General features: G+C 42.1%; 1 protein-coding gene across 7 annotated transcripts in view; it reads right to left on the bottom strand.

The window, feature by feature from the left end:
• The window catches only part of trpm3 (transient receptor potential cation channel, subfamily M, member 3), a 125,750-nt gene that overhangs the window by 34,046 nt on the left and 66,162 nt on the right, over positions 1–25,542 (bottom strand). For all 7 annotated transcript variants that reach the window (XM_020052914.2, XM_020052916.2, XM_020052915.2 and 4 more), the window contains exons 7-9: positions 13,714–13,888; positions 13,409–13,532; positions 3,466–3,538 (exon numbers count right to left, since the gene is read on the bottom strand). In XM_020052914.2, the coding sequence (XP_019908473.1) occupies positions 3,466–3,538; positions 13,409–13,532; positions 13,714–13,888 (372 nt within the window). The remainder of the gene's footprint in view (positions 1–3,465; positions 3,539–13,408; positions 13,533–13,713; positions 13,889–25,542) is intronic.

Raw genomic sequence — 25,542 nt, 5'->3', positions numbered from 1 at the left:
ACCATTGTATGGCATCCCCTCTTCTTTTTATAACACATTGCAAATGTCTGGGGACTGAGGAGACAAGTTGCTCAAGTTTATGAATAGGAATGTTGTCCCATTCTTGTCTAATATAGGCTTCTAGTTGCTCAACTGTCTTAGGTCTTCTTTGTTGCACTTTCCTCTTTATTATGCACCAAATGTTTTCTATGGGTGAAAGGTTGTGGTCTGCAGGCTGGCCATTTCAGTACCCAGATCCTTCTTCTATGCAGCCATGACATTGTAATTGATGCACTATGTGGTCTGGCAATGTCATGTTGGAAAATGCAAGGTCTTCCCTGAAAGAGACGATGTCTGGATGGGAGCATATGTTGTTCTAGAACTTGGATATAACTGTCAGCATTGATGGTGCCTTTCCAGATGTGTAGGCTGCCCATGCCACACGCACTCATGCAACCCCATACCATCAGAGATGCAGGCTTCTGAACTGAGCGCTGATAACAACTTGGGTTGTCCTTGTCCTCTTTAGTCCGGATGACATGGCGTCCCAGTTTTCCAAAATGAACTTCAGATTTTTATTCGTCTGACCACAGAACACTTTTCCACTTTGCCACAGTCCATTTTAAATGATCCTTGGCCCAGAGAAAACGCCTGCTCTTCTGGATCCTGTTTAGATACGGCTTCTTTTTTGACCTATAGAGTTTTAGCCGGCAACGGCGAATGGCGTGGTGGATTGTGTTCACTCACAATGTTTTCTGGAAGTACTCCTGAGCCCATGTTGTGATTTTCATTGCAGTATCATTCCTGCATGTGATGCAGTGCCGTCTGAAGGCCCGAAGATCACGGGCATCCAGTATGGTTTTCCGGCCTTGATCCACAGAGATTGTTCCAGATTCTCTGAATCTTTGGATGATATTATGCACTGTAGATGATGATAACTTCAAACTCTTTGCAATTTTTCTCTGAGAAACTCCTTTCTGATATTGCTCCACTATTTTTCGCCGCAGCATTCGGGGAATTGGTGATCCTCTGGCCATCTTGACACTGCCACTCTGAGAGGCTCTTTCTATACCCAATCATGTTGCCAATTGACATAATAAGTTGCAAATTGGTCCTCCAGCTGTTCCTTATCTGTACATTTAACTTTTCCGGCCTCTTATTGCTACCTGTCCCAACTTTTTTGGAATGTGTAGCTCTCATGAAATCCAAAATGAGCCAATATTTGGCATGACATTACAAAATGTCTCACTTTCAACATTCGATATGTTATCTATATTATATTGTGAATTAAATATAAGTTTATGAGATTTGTAAATTATTCCATTCCTTTTTTACTCACAATTTGTACAGTGTCCCAACTTTTTTGGAATCGGGTTTGTACATATTTGACCATTATTCTTTTTGACATTATGGGGAAGCCGAGCTTCCCTTGCAGTCTTAAAGAAATCCCCAATGCATTAGATATACCATGGAACACAGAGAAGACAGTCATCATGAAGTGAAGAAAATATGGCACAACAGAGACATTACCAAGAACTGGACATCCCTCCAGAATTGATGAAAAGACAAGTAGAAAACTGGTCAGGGAGGTTTCCAAGAGGCCTATAGCAACATTTAAGGAACTGCAGGAATTTCTAGCAAGTTCTGGCTGTGTGCTACATGTGACAACCATCTCCCATATTCTTCATATGAATGGACTATGGGGTAGGGTGGCAAGATGGAAGCCTTTTCTTACAACGAAATACATCCAAGCCTGGTTGAAGTTTGCAAAAACAAACATCAAGTCCCCCAAAAGCATGTGGGAAAATGTGTTATGGTCTAATGAAACCAAGGTTGAACTTAGGCCATAATTCCAAAAGGTATGTTTGGCGCAAAAACAACACTGCACATCACCCAAAGAACACCATACCCACAATGAAGCATGGTGGTGGCAGCATCATGCTTTGGGGCTGTTTTTCTTCAGCTGGATCCGGTGCCTTAGTCAGGGTGGAGGGAATTATGACACAGTTCCAAATACCAGGCAATTTTGGCACAAAACCTTCAGGCGTCCGTTAGAAAGCTGAAAATGAAGAGGAAGTTCAACTTTCAGCACGACAACGACCCAAAGCACACATCCAAATCCACAAAAGCATGGCTTCACCAGAAGAAGATTAACGTTTAGGAATGTTCCAGCCAGAGCCCAGACCTAAATCCAATGGAACATCTGTGGGGTGATCTGAAGAGGGCTGTGCACAGGAGATGTCCTCGCAATCTGACAGATTTGGATTGCTTTTGCAAAGAAGAGTGGGCAAATATTGCCATGCTAATAGACTCCCACCCAAAAAAACTGAGTCCTGTAATAAAATCAAAAGGTGTTGTTTTTCAATTGAATTGTTCACATTATAGGTCACATTTGGCAAGAAAAACTCAAATAAGTAAGGAGAAAAGACAGTCCATCATTTCTTCAGAGTGACTTACATTAATAAGCACATACATTTTCATACTTGACCCCCGTGGGATTCAAACCAAGTGAGTTACAAGGGAAAACATATGATGGAGGTGTCTTAATTATATGATGGCTTGGTTGGGGTCCCTATTTGCAGGGTTTATAAAATGGTTCTATTTGGAGTCTTTGTTCTGTTTTTTATATGGTTCTATTTTGATTGTTTGCTCTAATGTTTGGTTCTATTTAGAGTGTGTCCTATATTGTTTGGTTTTATTTGGAGTTGTTTAAACCATTGATTTGGACAATTGAAAGACTGTGCTGAGCTAAGCACAATAAATGTAATTTGCATGTGTGTATGGCCAGTTAGTTAGAGAGTAACATTTAAGTAAATCTTTCAAAATCTTTTGTATCAACACCCAGTTGGTTCAGGAGAGTCAAGGACTCATAAACAAAATTATGAGAACGGAAAGAGTGAGACAAATGTCAACACCAAACAGAAAATACGTAAAAAAATATATATATTATTGTTATTTGCGCCATAAAATATAAACATTTTTTTTTATGTGCAGACAAAAGTTTCTCAATTTTTTTTTCTCCTTTTTGGTCATTTTCAACCTCAGATTGCAATGTAATGATATTTTTACCATGCTAAAACTTTTAACAAAAATATTTTTAATTAAGCATTTATGTGGTTGGAAAACTGTGCTGAATGTGTAGAAGTTTTCTCTAGTATTTTTTTGTATGAATCTATTATTTTTATTATTCTAAAATAACGTTTCATCATCTGCTTGTATACTATTGTGTGTTATCTCTACCTCATGCCTGGCAAAGGACCTTGTGAAGGACATAGGACACAATGTTGGGTAGATACAACTGTAATTAGGCTCGGAGCAGCTGGAAAGCTTTCTGAAATTATTTAAGATCCTCTTAACTACCCAGGATACACACTGACAGAGTCAGAGAATTCCCCCAGGCTACCCTGGAAAGGGAATTCATAGAAGCTGAACACATACGCCAACACTCACACACCCACCCATGTACACAGACACAGACATACTTACCCTTGAGCAGAGCAGTGAGAATGGCCAGGTCAATGTCCTGGTGTCCTTCAGACCCCATTCGAAAAACTGTTATCTGAGACATACAGAAAGAGACAAAAATTTGATCTGAGACATACAGGAAGAGACAAAACTCTTATTTGAGACATACAGAAAGAGACAAAACTGAAAGAGACAAAACCATTATCTGAGATGTATAGAAAGAGACATAACTGTTGAGAGACATACAGAAAGAGAAAAAAGGGAGAAATATAATCTGTATGGGATGTGATCTGTACATCATTACTCATCTGGAATTTCATTCTTTCTTGCCTGGCAAATGGGTGAATGAATGAAGTGTTTTACCAATATACATTAGCACTGTGAGTAAACCAGCCGTGTCACAGCTCAGTGCTTCTGATGCATGGGATTAGAAAGCAACTGTAAAAGGCTAAGCTGCTGCCTGAAGCTCTGAGAAGAGGAAAATATAGGCTCCCTAACAGCCACAAAGAACTGTGAAGTAGAACATGTGCAGTGTGGTCCCAGTAGAAAAGAATGGAAGGGGTATCACTGAGTGGATAGAGATGGAGGGAGACAGAGAGAGAGAGAGAGAGAGAGATCCATAGTGACTGGACTGGAGACACTTTTGGGGAGTACAGTAGGAAACTGAACAAAGAGAAAGGAAAAGGGACACAGAGTGAGGCATTGGGAGAGAGAGAGGGAGTGAGACAGCGGGAAAGAATGGGAGTGAGAGTGGAAGAGACAGGGAGTGAGACTGTGGGAGAGAGAGAGAGAGAGGGAGTTATGGAGCGGGAAGGAGGGAGGGAAAGCAGAGAGAGGGAATGCCGCAGTTTTTCCCAGACTTTGTCGCATGACGGCATGTGTGTGAAGGGCACCTTGCAACGCCATGTATGAGCTGCGTGATCAGAATGCCAGTGTTTGCTGAGGACTCCTTCCACAGGGTCATAAATCTATTTCTCTAATCCCTCCATCCTCCTCCCTCCTCCACCATCACATCTCCAAGCCCATCTCTCCCTCTAAATGGCTTCATTTGGTGAAGCACCAGGAATTCAGCTGGCTTTAACTCTTGCCTACCCTCAGGCAACCATGCAAAACAGTGTCTCTCAATCTCCTTCTCTTCCATTCTCTCCTTTTTCTTTCTCTACACGCTTCTAAGACTCCAACCGGGGTGGGAGAAATGACAATTCAATTCAAACATGATTATTTATTCATACATTTGCTTTGTCAATATTGGTACGGTACTGAGGGATTGAGGAAGGCTTTGTGATCTCTGAGGGAAGTGGGCGTTCCTATAAGTGTTGTTTAGGGTTATCACCACCTCTCCATGTTTCCACTTGAGTCTGATATTGGTTGTGTTCAATGTGTGTGCAATGTCTCCACATACATTAGCTGTGTATATTATGAAGTACATAGGGACTCATCTTTTACAGAGTATGAGATGACAGTTTGTGTGTGTGTGTGTGTGTGTGTGAAAGAGTAATTGAAAAGTCCACCTTCAGCTTGATAGCAACAGGGATGTGATTGTATTGATCAAAGATTTCTTTGCCTGGGTGAAGATAAAGTCATTATTGCAGTGGACTTGTTCATGTGTATGTTGTGCTGTCCTTGTTTTGTGTAAAGGAAAGATAGAGAAACAGAGAAAGCAAAAGAGCGTTGGAGAGATAGAGAGGAAGAAAGAGAGAGCGATGGAAAGATGGTGAAGGGGAGAGATTATTTTAGTCAGGGAGAGATAATTTTAGTCAGGGTTATTGATGGCCTGGTGTGTTCCTGTGCTAGCTTGAGGACAGGCCACAACTGGACCATCAAAACAACCATATTTTTCTCTCAAAAGAATTCCAGCAATTTCACAGCAGGCGACAGGTAACCCGCAACCCTGCCATCTGTTCAACCAAACCTGAAAATCAGAATGACCTAATCAGGGCTGCGCGCGTCACTCGGCCAGGGCGTGGATCACACCTGTCCACCTGGACACCGCCCTAATCATCACTTAACATCCCTTAATCAGACACCTGCTCAGGGGGTGAACTCATCCACAAGAACACAGAGTTGAATGGACGTGAGCGTGCTTGACTGAAAGAACCCTGTCGGGATGACAGTAATGTGGATGATAGATGCCTGTGAGATGGAGCAAGGAGAATTATTATGCAACTGAAGCTATTCTGTTCTGCCTCCTCCTTCTCGTCATCCTCTCCTCCTCCACCCACCACAGCCCCAAGGTGACCCTGTGGAGTGTTAAGGAGGGAGCGTGGTGCTTCCTCAGTTAGTAAATGGTAGGTGTATAATTCGATCACAGGGAGCTTAGGGTTTTTTCATCAATGCAGGGGTAGGAAATACCCGTCCCTCCATTTTGTGTCCTGAAGGGAAATGTTTACTTGAGCGCTTACTTTTGGTCTTACATGTCTACAGTAATGATGTGTGCGCACGCTGGTTTCACACGGGCCCCCGTGAGCATTCTGTCTCTGCCACACAGATGAGACAACCTCTCGTGCTGATTTGTCCATGATCTCTGTGAAGCCAGTACCGTACATCTTATTCCGTTGATGACCGGACGTAGCTTGACACTGAGGACGGATGAGGACGACAGGCCACGGTCAGCCCCCTGTTGCATGAACGCATGGCGGTGATACTAAAAGACGCGGTGAGGATTGCGCGGGGAGCGGACAACGAACTAGAGATACGAGTGGATACATCACGTAATACCAGCTCCATGCCTATCCTGCTTGGGAGTGGTCTCATCTGTTATCCTCATCCCTGGTTTTAGCCACTCAGATCCAGAGTTCTTACGCCAAGCATTATTATGTCGCCACTCTTTCTCTCTTCAAGTCTGTCTCTTTCTCTCTGCCCATCTGGCCTTGCGTGCATAACCGTCTGTCTGCCTAACTGTCCGTCTGAATCATTGTTGGGATGTTTGTTGGGTTTATAACACACCTCTCCCTCAATATTACAAGCAAAGCGATAGAAAGATAGAAACAACTATTTTGGGGACAAAAAAAATTCCTTCATGAAATGTTAATGTGATAAACCGACCGTGACACAGACAAGCCGGATAAATCCTCTCATTCACCAGCGAGTGGAGGGACACTGGCGGCTGGTGGGTCATTGTCAATCATTAATGGGAATTAAACATATACAGAAAGGCCTGTCCTGCGCTGAAATATTCATCTGGGCGAGATGTCGGGACACTTGATGTCAGGACACACTACTCAGAAAAGAGGAGAGACCTGTTAGAAAGAGATCTGCCACAGCTTGTCACATAATGACCACTCAGGCCCAGTCGGAATACCCGGCACCAGGAAGAGAACCTGGATCGCACCGACACAGATAAAATGCTATACAGGGGAAAGCAAAGGTTGACTGGTCTCAAGTGGCCCAGTGGTCAGCTTGTTGAGTAATACATTAGTTTTGACAGACCTCTCACCACCCTGTGTCCTTACAAGGAGAAGCCCTGATAACGTTCTTGAGGGCTTCGGGAACGAAGCCTGCAATGCCTGCCACTTTTATCGATAACAATGTTGATACTCACGCTGGAAAACAAGGATTTCCAAAGAGAGAAAATGAAACCGTTCTGCTTGGCAGAGGAATATTTCAGAGGTGTAACCTTGTAGGGGCCTGGAAGTGGCAATCCACCTGCTCTCAGCTATGGATGCTTACATGGAATATGGCTTCTAATATGCCTAATATGCAATAAGGTGTTCACCTACTCTTCCCAAACTTCCCAGAATACTGTAGGTAAAAAATAAATAATATGAGACAAATTTGCTTCCTGCTAGTCAATACATTTGGCCAAGAAAATTGTTCAGATTGTTCTGTGTATTATTTCTATTGAAATGTAGATTTTGTAACCTAATGGATCTGATAAAAAGCATAATTCTGTTGACCATGCGGTTTATCATAGTCACTTGAGAGCATTTTATATGTGTGGTCATAGTATTCTGGTGGTTTCTGTAGTTGTAATGAGCTAAGTTAGCACGACACAAGCTAAGTTAAAAATGAAAAGCTTGGTATGCACTCAGTCCTCTTTTGCTATTTTGCAGATATATTTTTTTTACATTGATCTTAACCTATATATATTTACGAGAAAGAAAGAAGAAAATATGGACATGAAGCACACATTAAGAAAAGCAATCACAGTTAATAACAGTAAAACGGTGATGTATCTATTATTTGAAGTGCCTTACAGGCACCAAGGCTGATTTCAGGTTGGTCTGCAAATCATTCCTTGAGTGTGATGTGTGGCACTCAGCGCAAACCCATGTTATCGATAATCTTGTGAGGGTAATTTTTGAGGTAAGAGATGTTTCTGCTAGACAGCCTTAGAAACAATCAAGCGATGCCTGGCCCTTCTGGAAGTCAGACATCTGTTGAATTATACTCTTTATTGTGAGAAGACTTGGACAAAAAACACTAAACAAATATTTATATCAGCTCTATATTGTTTTATGTGTTGTCAATTTCAGAAGAAAGGGGAAGATTTCAACAGGAAATGTTGCCTGTTAGGTAGCTGGTCAGAACCATTAGATGAGAAGCATTCCTCACAAGTTTACATGACAGTGTTCATATTTTCCATACATACTCAGTTGCCCATAAAAATATTAGCCTACATACAAATGCAGGTACCAGACCCACCACAAGGAGTCGCTAGAACACAAGGAGAATCCCTGTCCTACCCATCCACCCCAGACGGTGCTGAGGCAGTTAGTATTGCCCTCTACAGAATAACAATCTCTGTTGCTATGCCACGACCAAGATTTTAACTATTGCCCTCGAAAACACAGCTGTACACTGAGTGACTTTGCCACTGTACACTGAGTGACTTTGCACACAAATATAACATAGGCAATAGGCTACTTTTTCAGTAACCCCATTCTTGGCCATTCTATAAACTCATACTACTGTTATATATTTTACATTTTTTTGTTGGACATGGTAGACTTTTGAATATTACAAGTTCATTGTATTTTCTAACATATTGCATACAACGCAGGTCAAGTGACGCACAGAATTGCCTTAACGTTTGTACAAGCAACTCTGCATTACCAAGCTAGACCAAGGTGGGAGTACATGCAATTCCCTTCAGTACGTTCCTCCATAGAGGACGTAGGTTTTGGCTCTCTTGGTAGAGCGTGGTAGACAACGGAAAAGTACAGAAATACATGCACTCAGTAGCACTAGCCACTCTGGATAACAGCGTCTGTTAAATGACTAGAATTTAAATGTACTGTACTCTAGCAGTACTGTTGCAAAGTAGTTGGAGTGGTAATTTATTGTTTTTCCCGATTACTTACAAGCATCGAACAATAGAGAAGTTACAGTAACAAAACTCTTCACACGGTCAGCAAGCCGGATGTGTATGTGAACCAAACTGTGAATCATTTCTCATTGCCTTCACACAAAATGCATGAACTCTTTTCTCATTCAAACTCAACCACCTACAAAACAATATATTCACAGCAACTGGTGTGCATTTCTGTAGTGACCAGATTGAAAATGTTTGATATTTGTTAGAAAATTTTTATTATGTTCAAATATTTAGTCAATCCAAAAACAGTTCATTGCAGTTTCAACTGAAAACCGACCCAAGTGTTGTACACTGTGCCCTTTGAGAGAAAGGTATCAATATATCCAGGTAAGATGTCGGTTCAATAACCAAACAGGGTATTTACACATTTACACATAATGTAATATACTGTAAAACTATGGATTTAAAGGTTTTGTTTTGAGAGTAATGGAGATGGAAGCCAGTCAAACTGCACATAAATTCATCTAGCAAAAACACACCGCAGGGGGAAGACGTGATTGGATAGAGAGCCACCATGGATGTCCCAGGCCGGAGAGGAGCTAACATCACAATGTGTGCAGCACTGTCCAATGATGGTTTGCTGTTACACAAAACCACTCATTGGCCCCTACAATACACAGAGGCTAGTGATTATACTATACTTGTTGATGTTTGTTTGTTTTTGTTGCAGCCCTGGAATTTGGGTAACTTATTATTTTTCAAAAGTAGAATTTACTAAATGCAAAGATGTAGAAAAAATTAAGGATATTCCTTCAAATTGCTGCATTTGAGATTAATTCTTGTTCCATATACTTTAGAAAATCATTCAAGTGAGGTGTTTTTCTTATTCTATGATCAAATACTGATTTAAGTGAAAAATAATTTTAAAAACCTACAAGATAATACTTTGTCATTTATGTAATGATCCCTGTTGTTACTGTTTTTTAGGTCAGTGTGTTATGAGTGACAGTGTGTGTTTCTGAGTGAGAATTGTTGTCAGTGTTTTGGTGGAACAAGCTTGTTTTGAGAGTGTGTTGGTGGTTTTAGTGAGTTTTGGGGGTGAGATTAACTGTGTTGCAACGATGCATGTTGGTAATGCACACTGTGTGAAGAGTTTTGTTATTGTGGTTTCAGTATTGACCGGTGCTTGTAAGCAAACGAGAAAAACTGTAAAGGTGCCAGTAGTTGAGGGAGATGTTGACTTCGATCAGATTTTCTTGGCTCCATAGTGGCTCCAGACATTCCACTCAATCAGGTGTTTTAGGGATCAGTCACGCTGCAGTCCCCCTACAACCCAATCCACTTACACAATACAATAGTGAATAACATTGTTACTCTTTCGATCTCTGAATAAGCATTTCCCTATGTTTGTGTTTACAGTACATGCTGATTGTGTGTGTATTTGTGTACATTAGAGTGTCTATGTTAGTGTGTGGGGTGTGTGTGTGTGTGTGTGTGTGTGTGTGTGTGTGTGTGTGCGGGTATGTGTGTGTCTGCGTGTACGAATGTACAATCGCCCATAAGGAAATGCAAGAAAAATAGGATGCAAAAACACAGACACAATACTTTCCTGATTATCACATAAAAAGCAAATGTTTGGTATGTGACAATTGGGAACAAGAAAAAGACTAAATGAACACACAACACAATGAACACAAACATTATGGTTTAATTTACAATAAACACAATGACAAACCACTCCAATAAACATTAACATGAAGAACTTGCTGTACAGATGCCTGCAGAAAAAACTAGCCCTATAACACATTTAACCATGAATGCTATCTCTAGAATTACAAATATATATATATTTTTTTATATTTCAAGACACCTTATCAGATATGAAGAAAGTGGTATAATTGCTTGCAAAGTGAGGCGCAATGCCAACCGATGCGTTGCACCACACAGTTCACAATGTCTGATAGTGACATCAATTATTGTTGTTTTCAGTTAGTTATGTCAGCAACTGTTTTAGGGCGAACACTGTTTTACTAGCAACTGAAACGCTGTACAATACAGTCCCCAATACAACAAGATGATGAAATCCACTATCCATGCATATTCCATGCCACTGAGCTCTGAGTGTGTTTTATAAATGTGTTATGATGTTTTTTTGTAATATAAACCTCAATGTGGCTGACTTTGCATTCAGAGGACATTACACATGTGCTTATGCAGCCAACTGGTAAATGATCTACTGCAAAGCCAAGACCTGTTTATTTGCGTGCTGCATGCAGGCTAATGGAGGCTATGGTGTATAATGAGTAGAGTGACTTATTGTAATCAGTATGTATGAGGCTAATATTCCATGCTTTGGAGCCATGTGTGTGTGTGGGTGAGTGGGTGGGTGGGTGTGTGTGTGGGGGGCGGGGTGTGAGCATGCCTGTGTACAGTGGATATAAAAAGTCTACACACCCCTGTTAAAATGCCAGGTTTGTGTGATGTAAAGGAATAAAACAAAGATAAATCATGGCAGAACTTTTTCCACTTTTAATGTGACCTATAATGTCCACAATTCAATTGAAAAACAAACTGGAATCTTCGAGGGGGAAAAATGTAAAATAAAAACCATGCAATAACATGGTTGCATAAGTGTGCACACCCTCTTAAAACTGGGGATATGGCTGTGTTCAGAATTAACCAATCACATTCAAACTCATCTTAAATTGAAGTCATACCACACCTGCCATCATTTAAAGAGACTCTGATTAATCACAAATAAAGTTAAGCTGTTCTAGTAGGATTTTCCTGACATTTTCTAAGTTGCATCTCAGAGCAAAAGACATTGTCTGCAGAGAGCTTCCAAAGCTTCAGAGGGATCTCATTGTAGAAAGAGATATTAGATATACCATGGAACACAGTGAAGACAGTCATCATCAAGTGGAGAAAATGTGGCACAACAGAGACCTCCAGAATTGATGAAAAGACGAGAAGAAAACTGGTCAGGGAGGCTTCCAAGAGGCCTACAGCAACATTAAAGGAACTGCAGGAATTTCTGGCAAATACTGGCTGTGTGCTTTTTCCCCCTCAAAGATTTCAGTTTGTTTTTCAATTGAATTGTTCATGTTATAGGTCACATTAAAGGTGGAAAAAGTTCTGACATGATTTATCTTTGTCTCATACTTTTACATCACAAGAACCTGGCATTTTAACAGGGGTGTGTAGACTTTTTATATCCACTGTATGTGTGTGTGTGTGTTTGTGTGTATGTGTGTGAGCATGTCTGTGTGTGTGTATGTGTGTTTGTGTGTGAGAATGTGTGTATGTGAGCATGCACGCTCATGTGTGTGTGTGTATGTGATCATGCGCGCGCGCGTGTGTATGTGTATGTGTATGTGTGAGCATGCCTGTGTATGTGTGTGTGTGTGTGTGAGCTTGATACTGTCTGGCAGGGACTCAATACTCACTGATTGCTATGTGATTACCATCATCTACAACTTACCATACCACTGAGGTCACGCCCCTTGGTGACAGAGATAGCGCTGGGATAACATGTATCATTGTGTGTAGTGGGTCTGTCTAATACACATTAAAGATGATCACTGTAATAAGCTTGCTTTTCTCCACAACAAACAGTGATCTGAAGAGACCCTGTCCCCACCCATAGGTAGATTCATGCATGAGAATGGCAGCCGTTGCTGTGTCTTCACTAAACACAGCTTGGGAGCTACGTTTTGTGTGGATTCGACCCTTAAATCAGGAAAATGATAAGAAGAGAGAAGAAAAGAAAGCCAAACTAGTGGGTCTTGAACAATGTCAGAGTGCCCTGAACTCCAATTTCTGAGATCCAAGAGGATTTAACAGTATGCAAAATGGGATTATTTTTTTTTAAGTGGATCTGTTGCTGTATTGCCAGAACCTAATCACATTCCTCTTATTACTAGGAGGTAAGTGTCTAGGAGGTGAGAGTCTAGTAGATAAGGGTCTAGGATGTACATTTCTTGGAGATACGTTTCAAGGAGTTAAGTGTCTAGGAGATACTGTGAGTGTCCAAAAGTAAGTGTCTGGGATATTAGTGTGTAGAAGATCAGTGTTTAGGAAGTGTCTAGGAGATAAGTGTGTAAAAGATAAGTGTTTAGGAAGTGTCTAGGAGCTGAGTGTGTAGAAGATAAGTGTTTAGGAAGTGTCTAGGAGATAAGTGTGTAAAAGATAAGTGTTTAGGAAGTGTCTAGGAGATTAGTGTGTAGAAGATCAGTGTTTAGGAAGTGTCTAGGAGATTAGTGTGTAAAAGATAAGTGTTTAGGAAGTGTTTAGGAGATAAGTGTGTAAAAGATAAGTGTTTAGGAAGTGTCTAGGAGATAAGTGTGTAAAAGATAAGTGTTTAGGAAGTGTCTAGGAGATAAGTGTGTAAAAGATAAGTGTTTAGGAAGTGTCTAGGAGATACGTGTGTAAAAGATAAGTGTTTAGGAAGTGTCTAAGAGATAAGGGTCTATGAGGTATTGGTCTAGGAGCTATACTTCTAGGAGATAACTGTTCAGGAGGTAAGTGTCAAGGAGGTAAAGCGTATCAGAGTTGTTTGTAGACAGTGCCAAAGTGATTATTACCAAATCTACTCCTTACCTTCAGTTTGAGGGCTGTTATCTCGGTCGAACGTATTCGTGAGACCTCCAACGGGTGCAGGCAAGGCATGTTTACACGGCTGATTAGGAAGCCAGCACCAACACTCACCAGCTCCTTCTTCTTCATGCATTCCATGAGGATGATGAAGAGGTGCTGGGCCTGGGTCCGGCTGTATGTGAAGGTTTTCTGGATGGTCACAAGCAACTGGTCCCTCAGAGACTCATTAATGATCCTGGCGAGGAGGAGGAAGAAAGAGGAAGAAAAGACAGGCAGAGAAAGATCGTGTAAGAGAAAGAACATTCCTATTAGAACTGAGTTTGGGAGAAAGGCTAATGCATTTTACCCTCCAGATTATTGGAAAGGATACAGTATCCCAGCCAATACTGTAGTAAATATGAGTATGTAACACACACCCTCCCTCCTCTGAGTACTTGTGTCCAAATGCCAGGATGTCTGAGGCACGCCCACTCCCATCACACACCACCACAGGCACAGGCGGAGTGTCCCTCAGGTACTCCAACACGATGGAGATCACATTAGGACCCCCCTCCACTATTAGAGCCACAACCGGCACTCCCTGGCCAATACCTACAGAGAGAGAGGGAGAGAGGAAGACAGGGGAGAAAAGGTTAGAAGCTGTCGATGAAGGAAGGAACCCAGGGCAAAAAGAAAACTAAATTGGAAGAAAAGATAATAAGCCTTGGAAAAGCGCTCATTACAGACTCAGGACTGACAGGACTGACATGCGACTGACAACTTCGCGACGGGACCCAAGTTGCGTGCTGTGCCCTGATTCAACAGGTGTTCAGACATACAGTATCACCTCTCAATTAAAATAGAACAGCTGCCAAAAGACGAATCTGGGATTAATAATAGACGGCAGCCAGCAGCGCGCTGGTGTGCCCTGACACAGACAGTTCCCTGTTTGAATGTGTTTTTTTTTTCTTTTTCGAGCAGGTAGCGGAAGAGCTAGCTTGAAGCCCTGAAGCAAGAACCGTCCTGCAGCACAGGGGGACATCTTCACGCCGGCTAAGCAGAAGCTATTAAGAGTGATTAGTGGTGAAGAACAGGTGGGTTCTGGTGTTCAAACAAGCCTGGGAGAACGGGCCTTCTGGAAAGAGACAGGATCCAGACTAGCAGAACTCAACCTCAACAAGGGCACGCAGTTCCTTTGTCATTGCTTCTTTCTCTCTCTGTCTCAGTATCCCTCACTCTCTGACTCTCTTATTTCCACCCACTCTGTCCCTCACTCCCATTTGGTGGCTTTCTCTCCCCATCTCTCAATTAACTGCCACTCATCAGTGTTTTGACTCAAATTCAACCACGCGGGGGCTCAGAACCTTGTTCACACACGTGCCACCATTGTGTCTAGCTTGCAACAGACACAGCTAAATAAATTGACACTGTAATGCCTTCAGATGGTGCCTTTTGAGTAACAGCTTCTTTTTTGCCACCAACCAATAGATCCAATTTTAAGAATTTTTGATCAGAGGACCATTGCTCCAGTCCTAGCCATTAACATCTGTAGCTCCTTCAAAGTGATTGTGGGCTTCTCTCAAAAGTCTCCTTTTTGTTTTAGTGGTAAGTTTTGCACAAAAATAACTATAATCCTCACTTAGGGGACAACAATCTTGTTACATTTCCACCAAACTTGACAACACGAAACAAAGATTGGTAGCACAATGTGCATGTTTTTGTTTCTGAAAAAAGCATTATACAGGACATAATTCCAACAGTGCAGATGCCTTGATTAGATTTTAGAGGTTAGAGAAGAGAACCATACTGAGGCAACAGAAACTTGGTGGGCGAACATTTATCTCCCCACATGCACACACAACCCTCAACTGGACAATTCTTGCACCTTACATATTTTTTTGTATATTTTTTCATAATTTATTAATGCTCAGTCTATTGTTTTTAGGCACAGCCACTATTCTTATGTGTTTTTATTTATTTTGTACAAAATTGCTGCACTAACAGAATAGAACTAATTCCTTGGTTGTTGTGAAACTTACTTGGCATTAAAACTCTTTCCGATCTGGACTCCAGCAACTCACTGTTGGCATGTGCCAGCAAATTTCTGCAACCAGAATTAATTCTCCCACTCCTGGGCACCCCAGTGGTAAGGCTAGGATAGCAGGGTCTGAGCAAATTTTCAGAAAACATTATTTGCCTTCATGAATTAATACTTGATATATTTGATATTTGTGTTGTTTACATTCCAGCACAGACTTCTGCTGATAATTTTGTAGAATGTATGAACTACTACTGAGTTGCATTGCTATTCCATCTAGATCTTAAAATGCTGAATATGCCCTCACTGTAAGTTGCTCTGAACAAGAGTTTCTTATAAATGACTAAAATGTAAATGTAAAATGTCTGTTTGTGTCAGACATTCCTGGACCTGGAAGCCAATTGTAAACTGGGGATGATTAGATAGCGTTGGTTTATGTTGGTTTAGGGCCAGATTGACATTTTAGATTAGATTACATTCGATCAGATTCAACTTTATTGTCATTGAAAAAGTACAAGTACAGTACAACAAAATGCAGTTAGCATCTAACCAGAAGTGCAAATAGAAGAGGGCAGAAAAGGTACAAGTATTAAGTATACGTATATTACAGTGGAATGTATAGATTTGCAAAGACATCAAATGCAGTACAAATGGCAGTACTGAATGCGCAATTAAGGCAAATAGTGGAGCGCAGAACATGTACAAATATTAAGTATAATGTATGTTACAAGTGGGATGATAGTTGTGCGGGTACAAATGGCAATTCTAAATGGCGTTCTAGATGTGCAATTGAGGTAAATTGAAGGAGTAGGGTAGCATGTGCACCCGGGATGCAGAGAAAGCAGCAATGAGGTCCCTGGGGTAGACATGTACATGTAACAACTGAAATACAGATATAGCAGCAATGAGGTCCCTGAGGTAGACACGTACATGTAACAACTGAAATACAGAGATAGCAGTAATGAGGTCCCTGAGGTAGACACGTACATGTAACAACTGAAATACAGATATAGCAGCAATGAGGTCCCTGAGGTAGACACGTATCTGTAACAACTGAAATACAGGAATAGCAGCAGTGAGGTTCCCGAGGTAGACACGTATCTGTTACAACTGAAAACCACCTTATCAGACTTTGCAAGGCAGTGTCAGAGTAGTACAAAGGGAGTAGTGCAACAAGGTCCCTGGGAGGTTAGTATGGTTAGTGATGAGTCGCCGAGTTCACATTGTTCTCTGGGTCACAGAGTTCAGCAGCGTTACATTAGATGGAGAAAAACTGTTCCTTGGCCTGCTGGTGTGGGACCAAAGAGACCTGTACCACCTGCCTGATGGTAGGAGGGCAAACAATTTGTGGCCTGGATGTGAAGGGTCCCTGATGATGCTGTGCACCCTATGCAGACACTGCTTGCGCTGGAGATCTGTGATGGCTGGGAGCTGGGCACCAGTGATGTGCTGGACGGTTTTCACCTCCCGTTGTAGGGCCTTCCGGTCGGCTAGGGGACAACCACTAAACCACACTGTGGTGCAGTTAGTCAGAATGCTCTCTGTTGTTCAGCGGTCTTCTTCAGCCTCCTCAAAAAGTACAAGTACTGCAGTGCCTTTTTGACCAGGGCTGTGGTGTTGTGGCTCCAGGAGAGGTCCTCAGAGATGTGGACACCCAGGAATTTGAAGCTGGACCCACACTTCACCTCAGTGCCATCGATGAGAACTGGGGTGTGACAGCAGCCTTTAGGCTTCCTGTAATCCACAATGAGCTCCTTGTTTTTCTTTGCATTGAAGGCCAGGTTGTTGTCAGCGCACCATGCCGCCAGGCACTTGACCTCCTCCCTTTAGGCTGACTCGTCAGGTAAGGTGTAAAGTGTACCCACCTGTACACCTTACACACCAGTATACCTCAACACTTACTCTGCCATCCCTGAGGAATGGCTTATTGGCATACAGAAGAGCTTGGCTGTGCTTTTGTCATGGACCAATTCAAGTGCCATCACAAATCGGTAAGCCTTGCATATGACAAAGCAGGGAAGTACACAAATGAGATGTCATAACATAACATGAGTGAAATGCTGAAGAATCCACTCTACCGCCCGGGGAAGGGGTGCTTGCAAAAGACTGAGCTAGGGGTTGAGGTAAGCTTGCAGACAAGTGGGAGCAACTCCCTCAAGCAATCTAAACCGGAACTGCCTGTCTATGTGATCAGCCAAGAGCAATGAAAGGGACTTTTGCACTGTAACCTTGTTCACTTCCCCAGTTGAAAGGCCTGAAAAGTCCCCTAAGGATGTTTATCACCCTCACAGAGAAAAAGAGCCCCCAACCTCTAACTAACCCTCCACTGAGGGAGACTGCAGCCACCCGGGTCTCTTCAGTCGCAGAAGCTGGAGACAGGTGCCATGGTGACATTGACAGAGGTAGGTACTCCAAGCTGGGTCAGCTACGATGCTGCCGGACTCGGGGCTGCAGAACCAAGGCTATTGGCTGGGACCACCTAAGGAGTCCCCGATAACAGCTAAAGAGACAGCTTAAAGGGTCGGGTGTGGTTGAGGTCAGATAGAAACGATAAAAAATAACTAATCTGGTTCGGTTGTGTGGGGAGATAGAATCAGTTGACTTGTTTTGTAAGCACACAGTGTACATCAGTAACCACTCTGGCAACGTTTCCACTATGGGTCTATGCCATTTTGCTCAAATAAAATCAGGGCACACCCCATGGAACAGATTCCATTACAGATACCTTGACATCAGACATCAGTGGTTTACTGCCAGTGACACATCCTTTGGAGTATTCATCCGAAGATTAGGGACACTTCCATTATTATTAGGATGGATGGGGGCATGTCAAAAATGTCGGAGATTGTTAGAAATCATAATTTTGCTTTGGGAACATGGGGTTGTTTTGTTTTGGGGAGTGGAGAAGAGGGGAAGGCTGTGTGTGTGTGTGTGTGTGTGTGTTTAAGGGGCTTAAAAGTGATTTTGCAGATATTCAAAATTCAATACATCCCCCCTGTCTGGTTTTATAGTACTGTATGTGGTACATTGAAGTGAATTTGGTACATTATAAAGTAGAAGTGTGTAACGTAGCACAAACATGCCTGTTCAACAAGTAGAACAGGAATTACATCTACTATGTCCTTTGAATGTCTATCTGCAACATTCAAGAAAGTGTGCTACTGCACCAGCCTTCTCCCACACTCCCCAAAAATACATTATTTTGTAAAAATGAGTGTTTGCTGCACCACAGCACTGTGACCAAGCTATTTGCAAATAATTAGACGACATCTGCACCTTGTGGGTAATATCAACCCTGAAAGGGTTCACTCACCCCCTCAAGCTCAATTGAGGGCTGAGGGGGCAGCTTTTGTAAATTGGACCGGCATTTAAGATGGCAATCTAAATTGTATCCGGTTTCGGTGGGTATTTCCCAGAGGGAAACGGACGAGTGCGAGCGCTTAATGTCTGCCTAATTGGCAATTGGAGTCCAGTCTGTTAATGGCTGAGGGTCCCTGATGAAAGGGTTGATGATCTCTGTAAAACAGCTCTCACAATAAATACATTTGCAGTTGGTTAGGCTATGTCACTGGTAACCTGCATTAAGTGGCCAAACTGTGGGTGTCATTTATCTGACATTGCTTGCTTAGCCTGTTTATGACAGTGGCTGCGATGTCGAGGTGTCTTTCTCTTCATGCTTTTGCAAAAGTGATGTATCTTGGTAGTGACAGTGCACGAGTGGCAGATCCTGATTGGCTGTGTAAAACGGATGTTGCCAAATGGTAAAGACACATTTTTTTCACTTCAAGGAATCAATTATTGTTCAAATGAATAAAACATAGCGACTAATCTTTTGCATTATTAAAATACAGGGCAAGAATAAATAACACTGACTTAATTTGGTCTCAGTTTCTAAAAGGCTCTGCTCCCCCAAACTAAAGGGTTTACTGTAAAGTACAACAGTATGTCCTAACATGTATAGAATCACTAGCACACACAAGACGCGTTTGGTTAAGACCATCAGCTAAATGGCGGTAATGTACAAATGTAACAGCTTTGCTGCTATGAAGTTCATTCTCCAGCTTGAAGAAGGCTTTTGGCAAGTTCTGCTGACTTTCTGTAGCAGCAGGATGAATATGAGGGCCAAGAAGCTACTGTGGAAAGAGGTGCAGGAGAAGTGGAGGGTGCACAGAACAGTAGTAGCTAGTGGAAGATGAAGTGGCACAGCTGATCTCAGCCGCAGAATTTGTTGTTAGACTCTTTCAGAAACACTCTAATAATATTTATGAACGCCACCCACAACATGGACCATGAACAGGTGGAACAAAGGCTGGAACTGAGCAGAGGGACACCCTCTACCAAGAGAGAAAGACAGACCTAGACAAAAGAGAGTAGCAGGGAGGAGGAGAGTAAAGGTGCCAGCCTCACCCGCTCCAAATACTGGATTTATATTTAGCCCAGGAGAGAGGGAGGGTGATGAGGGGGACACATATAACGCGCTTAAACGGACCTCATTATTTAGCTGGTGACTCACACCCAGGGAAACATCAGAATGGCTGGAGGAGGTTGCTCTATCTGGGTCATTCTAATACATTTAGGTCTACCCTGATCATCATCCGCACTGCATTCAATGGCACCCAGTTCCCCAGAGAGGACTGGCAAAATGGGAACTGTGAAAAGAATGAAGACATGAAAGGTAGGGAAGAGAAGGTCAGAGGTGGATGTAAAGGTCCGATTCCACAGCGCAGCTGGCTGATAACCATAGGTTACAGTGTGTCTCTGTGACAACTTCACTTTCCAGTTTCTCTGTTTTCTAGTTTATTCCACAGACCTCTACTGAAATGGCTGCACAATGTAGGCGTCGCAATAGTGACCCGAAACGACTCATGTTCTCTTAGACCAAGGGAATTAAGTCGAGCTGTGGGATTGTTCTCTTCAAAAGGGGTAGCACAGAAATACAGGAGAGAGGCAAAGGGAAATGGAACTGACTGGAACCAGGTATGACTGGGCGTGGTAGGTGGCGGTATTAATCGCTAGCTCTCCAGATTGAGAGACACTGGGATGTGACACCTTTTACCCTGTGGTTTTCTTCAGTGAACAGGATCATAGAGACACTCCTGATACTGGTCCCTGGCTTCTGCGCTGATTTCCCTAGTGGTCTCAGAGTTGACAGCACTGACAATCAGACAAGCTCCACTTCTTTCCTCTCTCTCTTCACATTGTCACATCTGCTCATCCTCAAACCTCTACAGCCTCTTTAACAAGGACTGCAGTTCTAACGTGAAAGTTGACTGTTGGCTTGTGGGCACGTTTACATTTATGTGCATGTTAGCATTCAACTAATCAAGGAATACTTGCAGATCATGATTACTTGATCAGTTGAACTGGTTGAAATAGGGAAGGATTGGTGCATATCTGCACATCCAGGCCTTCCAATTGGATTTGAGTTCAATAACCTTGTCTGATACATTCCTCCCCTTCAACAAGCTCGTCACAAGTAACGTGGGTTCAGGTACACACAGCATCTGACTAGAATCCAATTTCAGCCAAAGCCAGTGGTCATCCATTGCATATTACTGTGATTAAAAACCCATTTGAGGGGACCCCCACACACGCACCCCCCTCTGTGCTGACGAGGTAATAAGTGAAACCTACAAGGGAGACTGAAAGGCTCCTTGAAAATCGCCTTGCTCGTTCTCTCGTTCTCTGTCGTTCCTGCTTTCTCTCGCTTACATATTCTCCTCTCCTATTCAGAAGAACTTCCAGGTAACCACATTGCTTTCTTTATCCACTCTTTCTATTTCCTCTCTCATTCACTTCCTCTCTCAGAGTAGTTTAGCAACCCACATCAAAGAGCTGTGGCCATCACCTGAGACTGTAAAGCTCTGTTCCAATCTGCTGTCTCACCCTTTCATCTGCCTGGCTGTTTAAGTTATCGCCACAGAGAATCGAGTCAGATGGGAAAACGGTGTGAAAACTGACAGCACTGTTTCTCATGGCTTCCTGTAGACATCTGACCTCAGACACAAGTTGACAAGAGGATAACAATGGCTAGATGATCTGTTGGCAGTTCCCATGTATGGTAGTGCTGGGATCTGTTTTACATTTAGAGACAATCTGCCACACGTAACTATTTTTAGGCATGATACTGTAGTTGGTTTGAGAATATAATTAGGAAAACAATAGTCCCTACGTTTTTCCGCTAAGAAAGAACAAGGGGCTGAAGGTCGGAAAATAGCAGAACACAAGGGAGGATAGGAGCTGCAGAAACACAAGGTTGTTGACACGGAACGCTGGGTTTTGAAGGAAGTGAGTCAAGGATTCGCATCTCCAGCCACAGCCGGACCATGTCATGAGCAGATATGCATGTATCACACCTGACGTGTGAATGTGCTAGCTAACGCAACCATAAACAACCCCTTCGACCAATGCCCACTGTCTCTCGTCAGATGGCGTCATTACGTACGCGGAAGAGCAGGCGGAGACAACGTGAGACAATGCCCAAAGCGCTGTCTCCATCCATTTATTCTATTTATCCTCAGCTGGAGTCAAGCTGTCCCCTTGATACTTCTTCACAGTACTACGCAAGCCACCACAGACTCATGTAATATGGAGTGGGCAGAAAATAAGAACTTTTCGTCCCACGCAATGAGATAGGAGAGGTGACTATGGGACTGTCTCTGGCTGCAAGTACATTAGTGTGTCACACGCGATATCTCAGATAACACCGGCCCGATTTTGACAAAACTCGGGCGAATTATGTCACTTGCCTTAATATTTTCAAAACTCTACAGATAATGGTAATATGTGGGCGCTGTAACAAATGACTGATAATGTTATTATATATGGTCACGTCCCTCACCAGCTATAAACATGTAACATAGGTCCCACTTTTCACAAGGAACAAGGTCAAGGTCTGCCAGGATGGATTTTTTGGGCCATTTAGTGCTGGTTTCACAGACACAGATTTAGTCCTGGAATCCATAAACCATAATGTCATAGTCAAGGAGGCTTAATCTGTGTCCACAAAACCTTAGACTTATGTCAAACGCCATGTACTTATAGTTTGTGAAATTAGTACCTTAAATGACATCTTGCAATAAATGTCAAGACAGTATGCAAGAACAATCATATCATTGTAAAGGGCACACATTATTTATCTTGATCTGTTTGACTCAGAGGGATTATATTTGGCACACAGTCTTGCTAACCCACGTGATATCTCAGACATTTCTTGTCATGGAAATCTGGCATTTACAAAATTAGTTTGTGCAGGGGATCTGAGCATCATTTCTTGGGGACAACATTTGTACTGCCACATTTGTACAGCCAGAAATAAGTGATCGGGCGAAAACAATACAGTCACACTGTTGGAAAGGTAATAGTTTGTTCTCAATCTTCTATGTAAATAGTCCAGTTCAGATATTGCAATACTTACAGTATATAATACCCAAGTACTCTGATAATACTATATCTTAACGTTCCCGGCAATTGCCAGCCCTAGGAGAGATACAGGGAGAATGTTTTTCAGTCCAGGTGTGGCAGTCCATTCCCGGAGAGACGCAGGAATTGGATTTTGTCCCAATTGGGGCTAACTGATGAGTTCAGTGATTATCTCATTTCATCACACCTGGTTTTCTAGATCCGTTTAATAAAAAAAACATCACCCTTCTGCGGCACTCCACGTTCAATATTGCCAACCCCTGGTGTAGAAGAGAAAAGTACAGGTAGCGTAGTGTATCAAAAGCATGGGGACCATTGAAACTATAGGTAGCTTTACTTTACAAATGGTGATCATTGTTTACCCACTTTCAAACTGGTACTGTGTAACAGACAGCCACTGAGATTAGTAAGTGCAGGTTGGCAAAGAGACTATACTTTAGGCCAGGCAGATAATGAATATATACCCCTGTGTTTGGTTCATTCCAATGTGTGACCACTCAAAATAAATGTTTTCCTCTTGTAATCATATTTTAACTGTGAACCTGGGATTGGGTGACATTCTAGAGAATCCTGTTGAGGGGGAAATGAATTGGCTTCTATTGACCTTGGACAGGTAATGTAATAAAGAAACGGTCCACTATCTACAGGCACAAAATTAAATAAAACAGTCTGAACGGGGGTTGCTATTGGGCAATAAGAAAATCTTTTTTTTTTTGCTGTTGCAATGTTTCACAACAATGTACATGAATAAATAATAGCCTGGTTGGTGAGCAGAAAACCAACAGTGTGACTCAACAAAATGTTGGTAGGCATTTCTAACAATTGAATGAATTAAATGCATCCAGGCTTTCAATTAGTACGAGAAAGACAGCTATCAAGGGTTATTATCAGAATTGTCAGTTTGAATGCTGTTAATATAGTGATGGTTAGTCATCTGGTCTGGAATGGTTTGTGGACCGTATTTTGCTTGGCTTCTTGATGGTAAGTTGGTTGAGAATGGTCTGCATGTTAGGATGCTGTTAATTGCGATATGAATGGTCTGTTGAGATGCTGTTATGACGACTAAGCGTCCCTTTGCCTCCCCAGCCCCCTTTATATGAGCCCAGGCATAGGATGACAAAGGGAAGCCCATAGGTCACATGACAGGATGGAGAAAGGAGGCAAGTCTCTTCCTGCTTCCTGTTGACTTCACTGTTGCCATTGGTGGGTGCCATCTTAACCTCTGGGCTTGAGTCGTGGCTTGGTCGGTTTAGGTGAATGGAAAAAAACAGAGCAGTGAATATAAACGATGCAGTATCTATGTGGCGATTTGAAAATAATTATAGTGTGAATATGTCAGGGTTAAATGCTTGGAACAATGCCCAGAAAAGTGTATATCTTTATAGACTAACAATGTTGACATTTACTGTATATGCGTACACTGATTATACAGTATTGTCATTGCTGGTAATGTAACAGGACTTGGACTTTGTGTGGATAATGTATTGATCATATTCTGAAGAAGTCAGGACATGAACTGACAGTGTAGGTGTTCTATTAGAGACAATTCAACAAAAGGTTATTATCATATACTGTGCAATATGAAATGTTTTGTCTACGTGTACCTGCGTTTGTGTTTTAATGAGCAGAGAATACTTGAATGGACATACATGAACAGATCTTTGTTTATAAAACCAACTGACAGGCACAATAAATCATTGCTTGGTTAAAATATCATATACATACTAATTTCTGGCTTTGCACATTTCAAAATGTATGACTGTCTATTTCAAGAGTGGTGGCAACAAGATGTGCATAATAAAATGTGTTTCATGAAAATGATTTAGGTTTTTAGGCTCCACAATAACACAGCGGAAATTGAAGTAGGAGAAATGTCATGTGAGAAAGGCCCCACACTGACGACAACACAATCCTTCTTCCAAAATAATATTGTGTACGCTAACAAACTGACAGGGAAGACTCGGATCCTTTAAAAAACGTTCATCGTGCTCTCGTCACCAGCTGGCGAGGACGCTGTGTGTATGTGCTCGCTCTTTACAACGCACACACACCCATTTGCACACGAGGGAGCGGAGAAGGAATATGACTGGCTTCAGTTTAGGAGACAATGAGCTGTGTCAGATGATTAAGTACGTGGTTAAGAGAAAATACCTCAGAGAGAGAGAGGGCCGGTTTCAAAGTCTTTTCAGGAGTATCACCTCGGGCAACATCTCCCAGTACACACATGAAAATGAACATGAAACACTGGCCAGGTTGTCTCTGTTAAAACGGAAATATGAACTCAATCTACCTGAACAGTAACACCCATAGGGCCCCAAAAAAGGATAACATTTACAAATGCTGAAAAACCCACAGGATGGTTTCCTTCATCTGCAATATATCACTTTGGACCATTACGTAATGCAATTTAAAGTATATCAGGACATTAATATAATGTAATTGTTTTATTATGCTCTTAGTTTAGATATATGGCCCCATTTGACTGTAAGTTCAGAGGAGGGCTTCAAGTAAGTCACTGGTTTATTCTACTTCACCACCATCCAGCAGCTTTAACAGGAGGAGGGCATATGACTTTGAGGAAATGACAAGGGAATAGCCTTCACAAAAGTTTTGAACGCACTCTACAAGTGTTGAATACAGCAAAGTTGGGAGGTCATAATTTGAACGGTGTATATTGTGCGGGAATTTTGCTTTTTTTTCACAGCCTGTCATTGGCTCTAGCTGTGATTGATAGAGGTGGCCTCCACTCATTTTTGATCACATTTCACCTTTGAGTCATTCAGCCAACACTCTTGTCCAGAGTGAC

Source organism: Esox lucius, chromosome 13 (assembly GCF_011004845.1).
Source record: "Esox lucius isolate fEsoLuc1 chromosome 13, fEsoLuc1.pri, whole genome shotgun sequence".
NCBI lineage: Eukaryota > Metazoa > Chordata > Actinopteri > Esociformes > Esocidae > Esox > Esox lucius.
The sequence above is the reverse complement of the archived record's forward strand: the minus strand, read 5'-3'. Positions and strand labels throughout refer to the sequence as shown.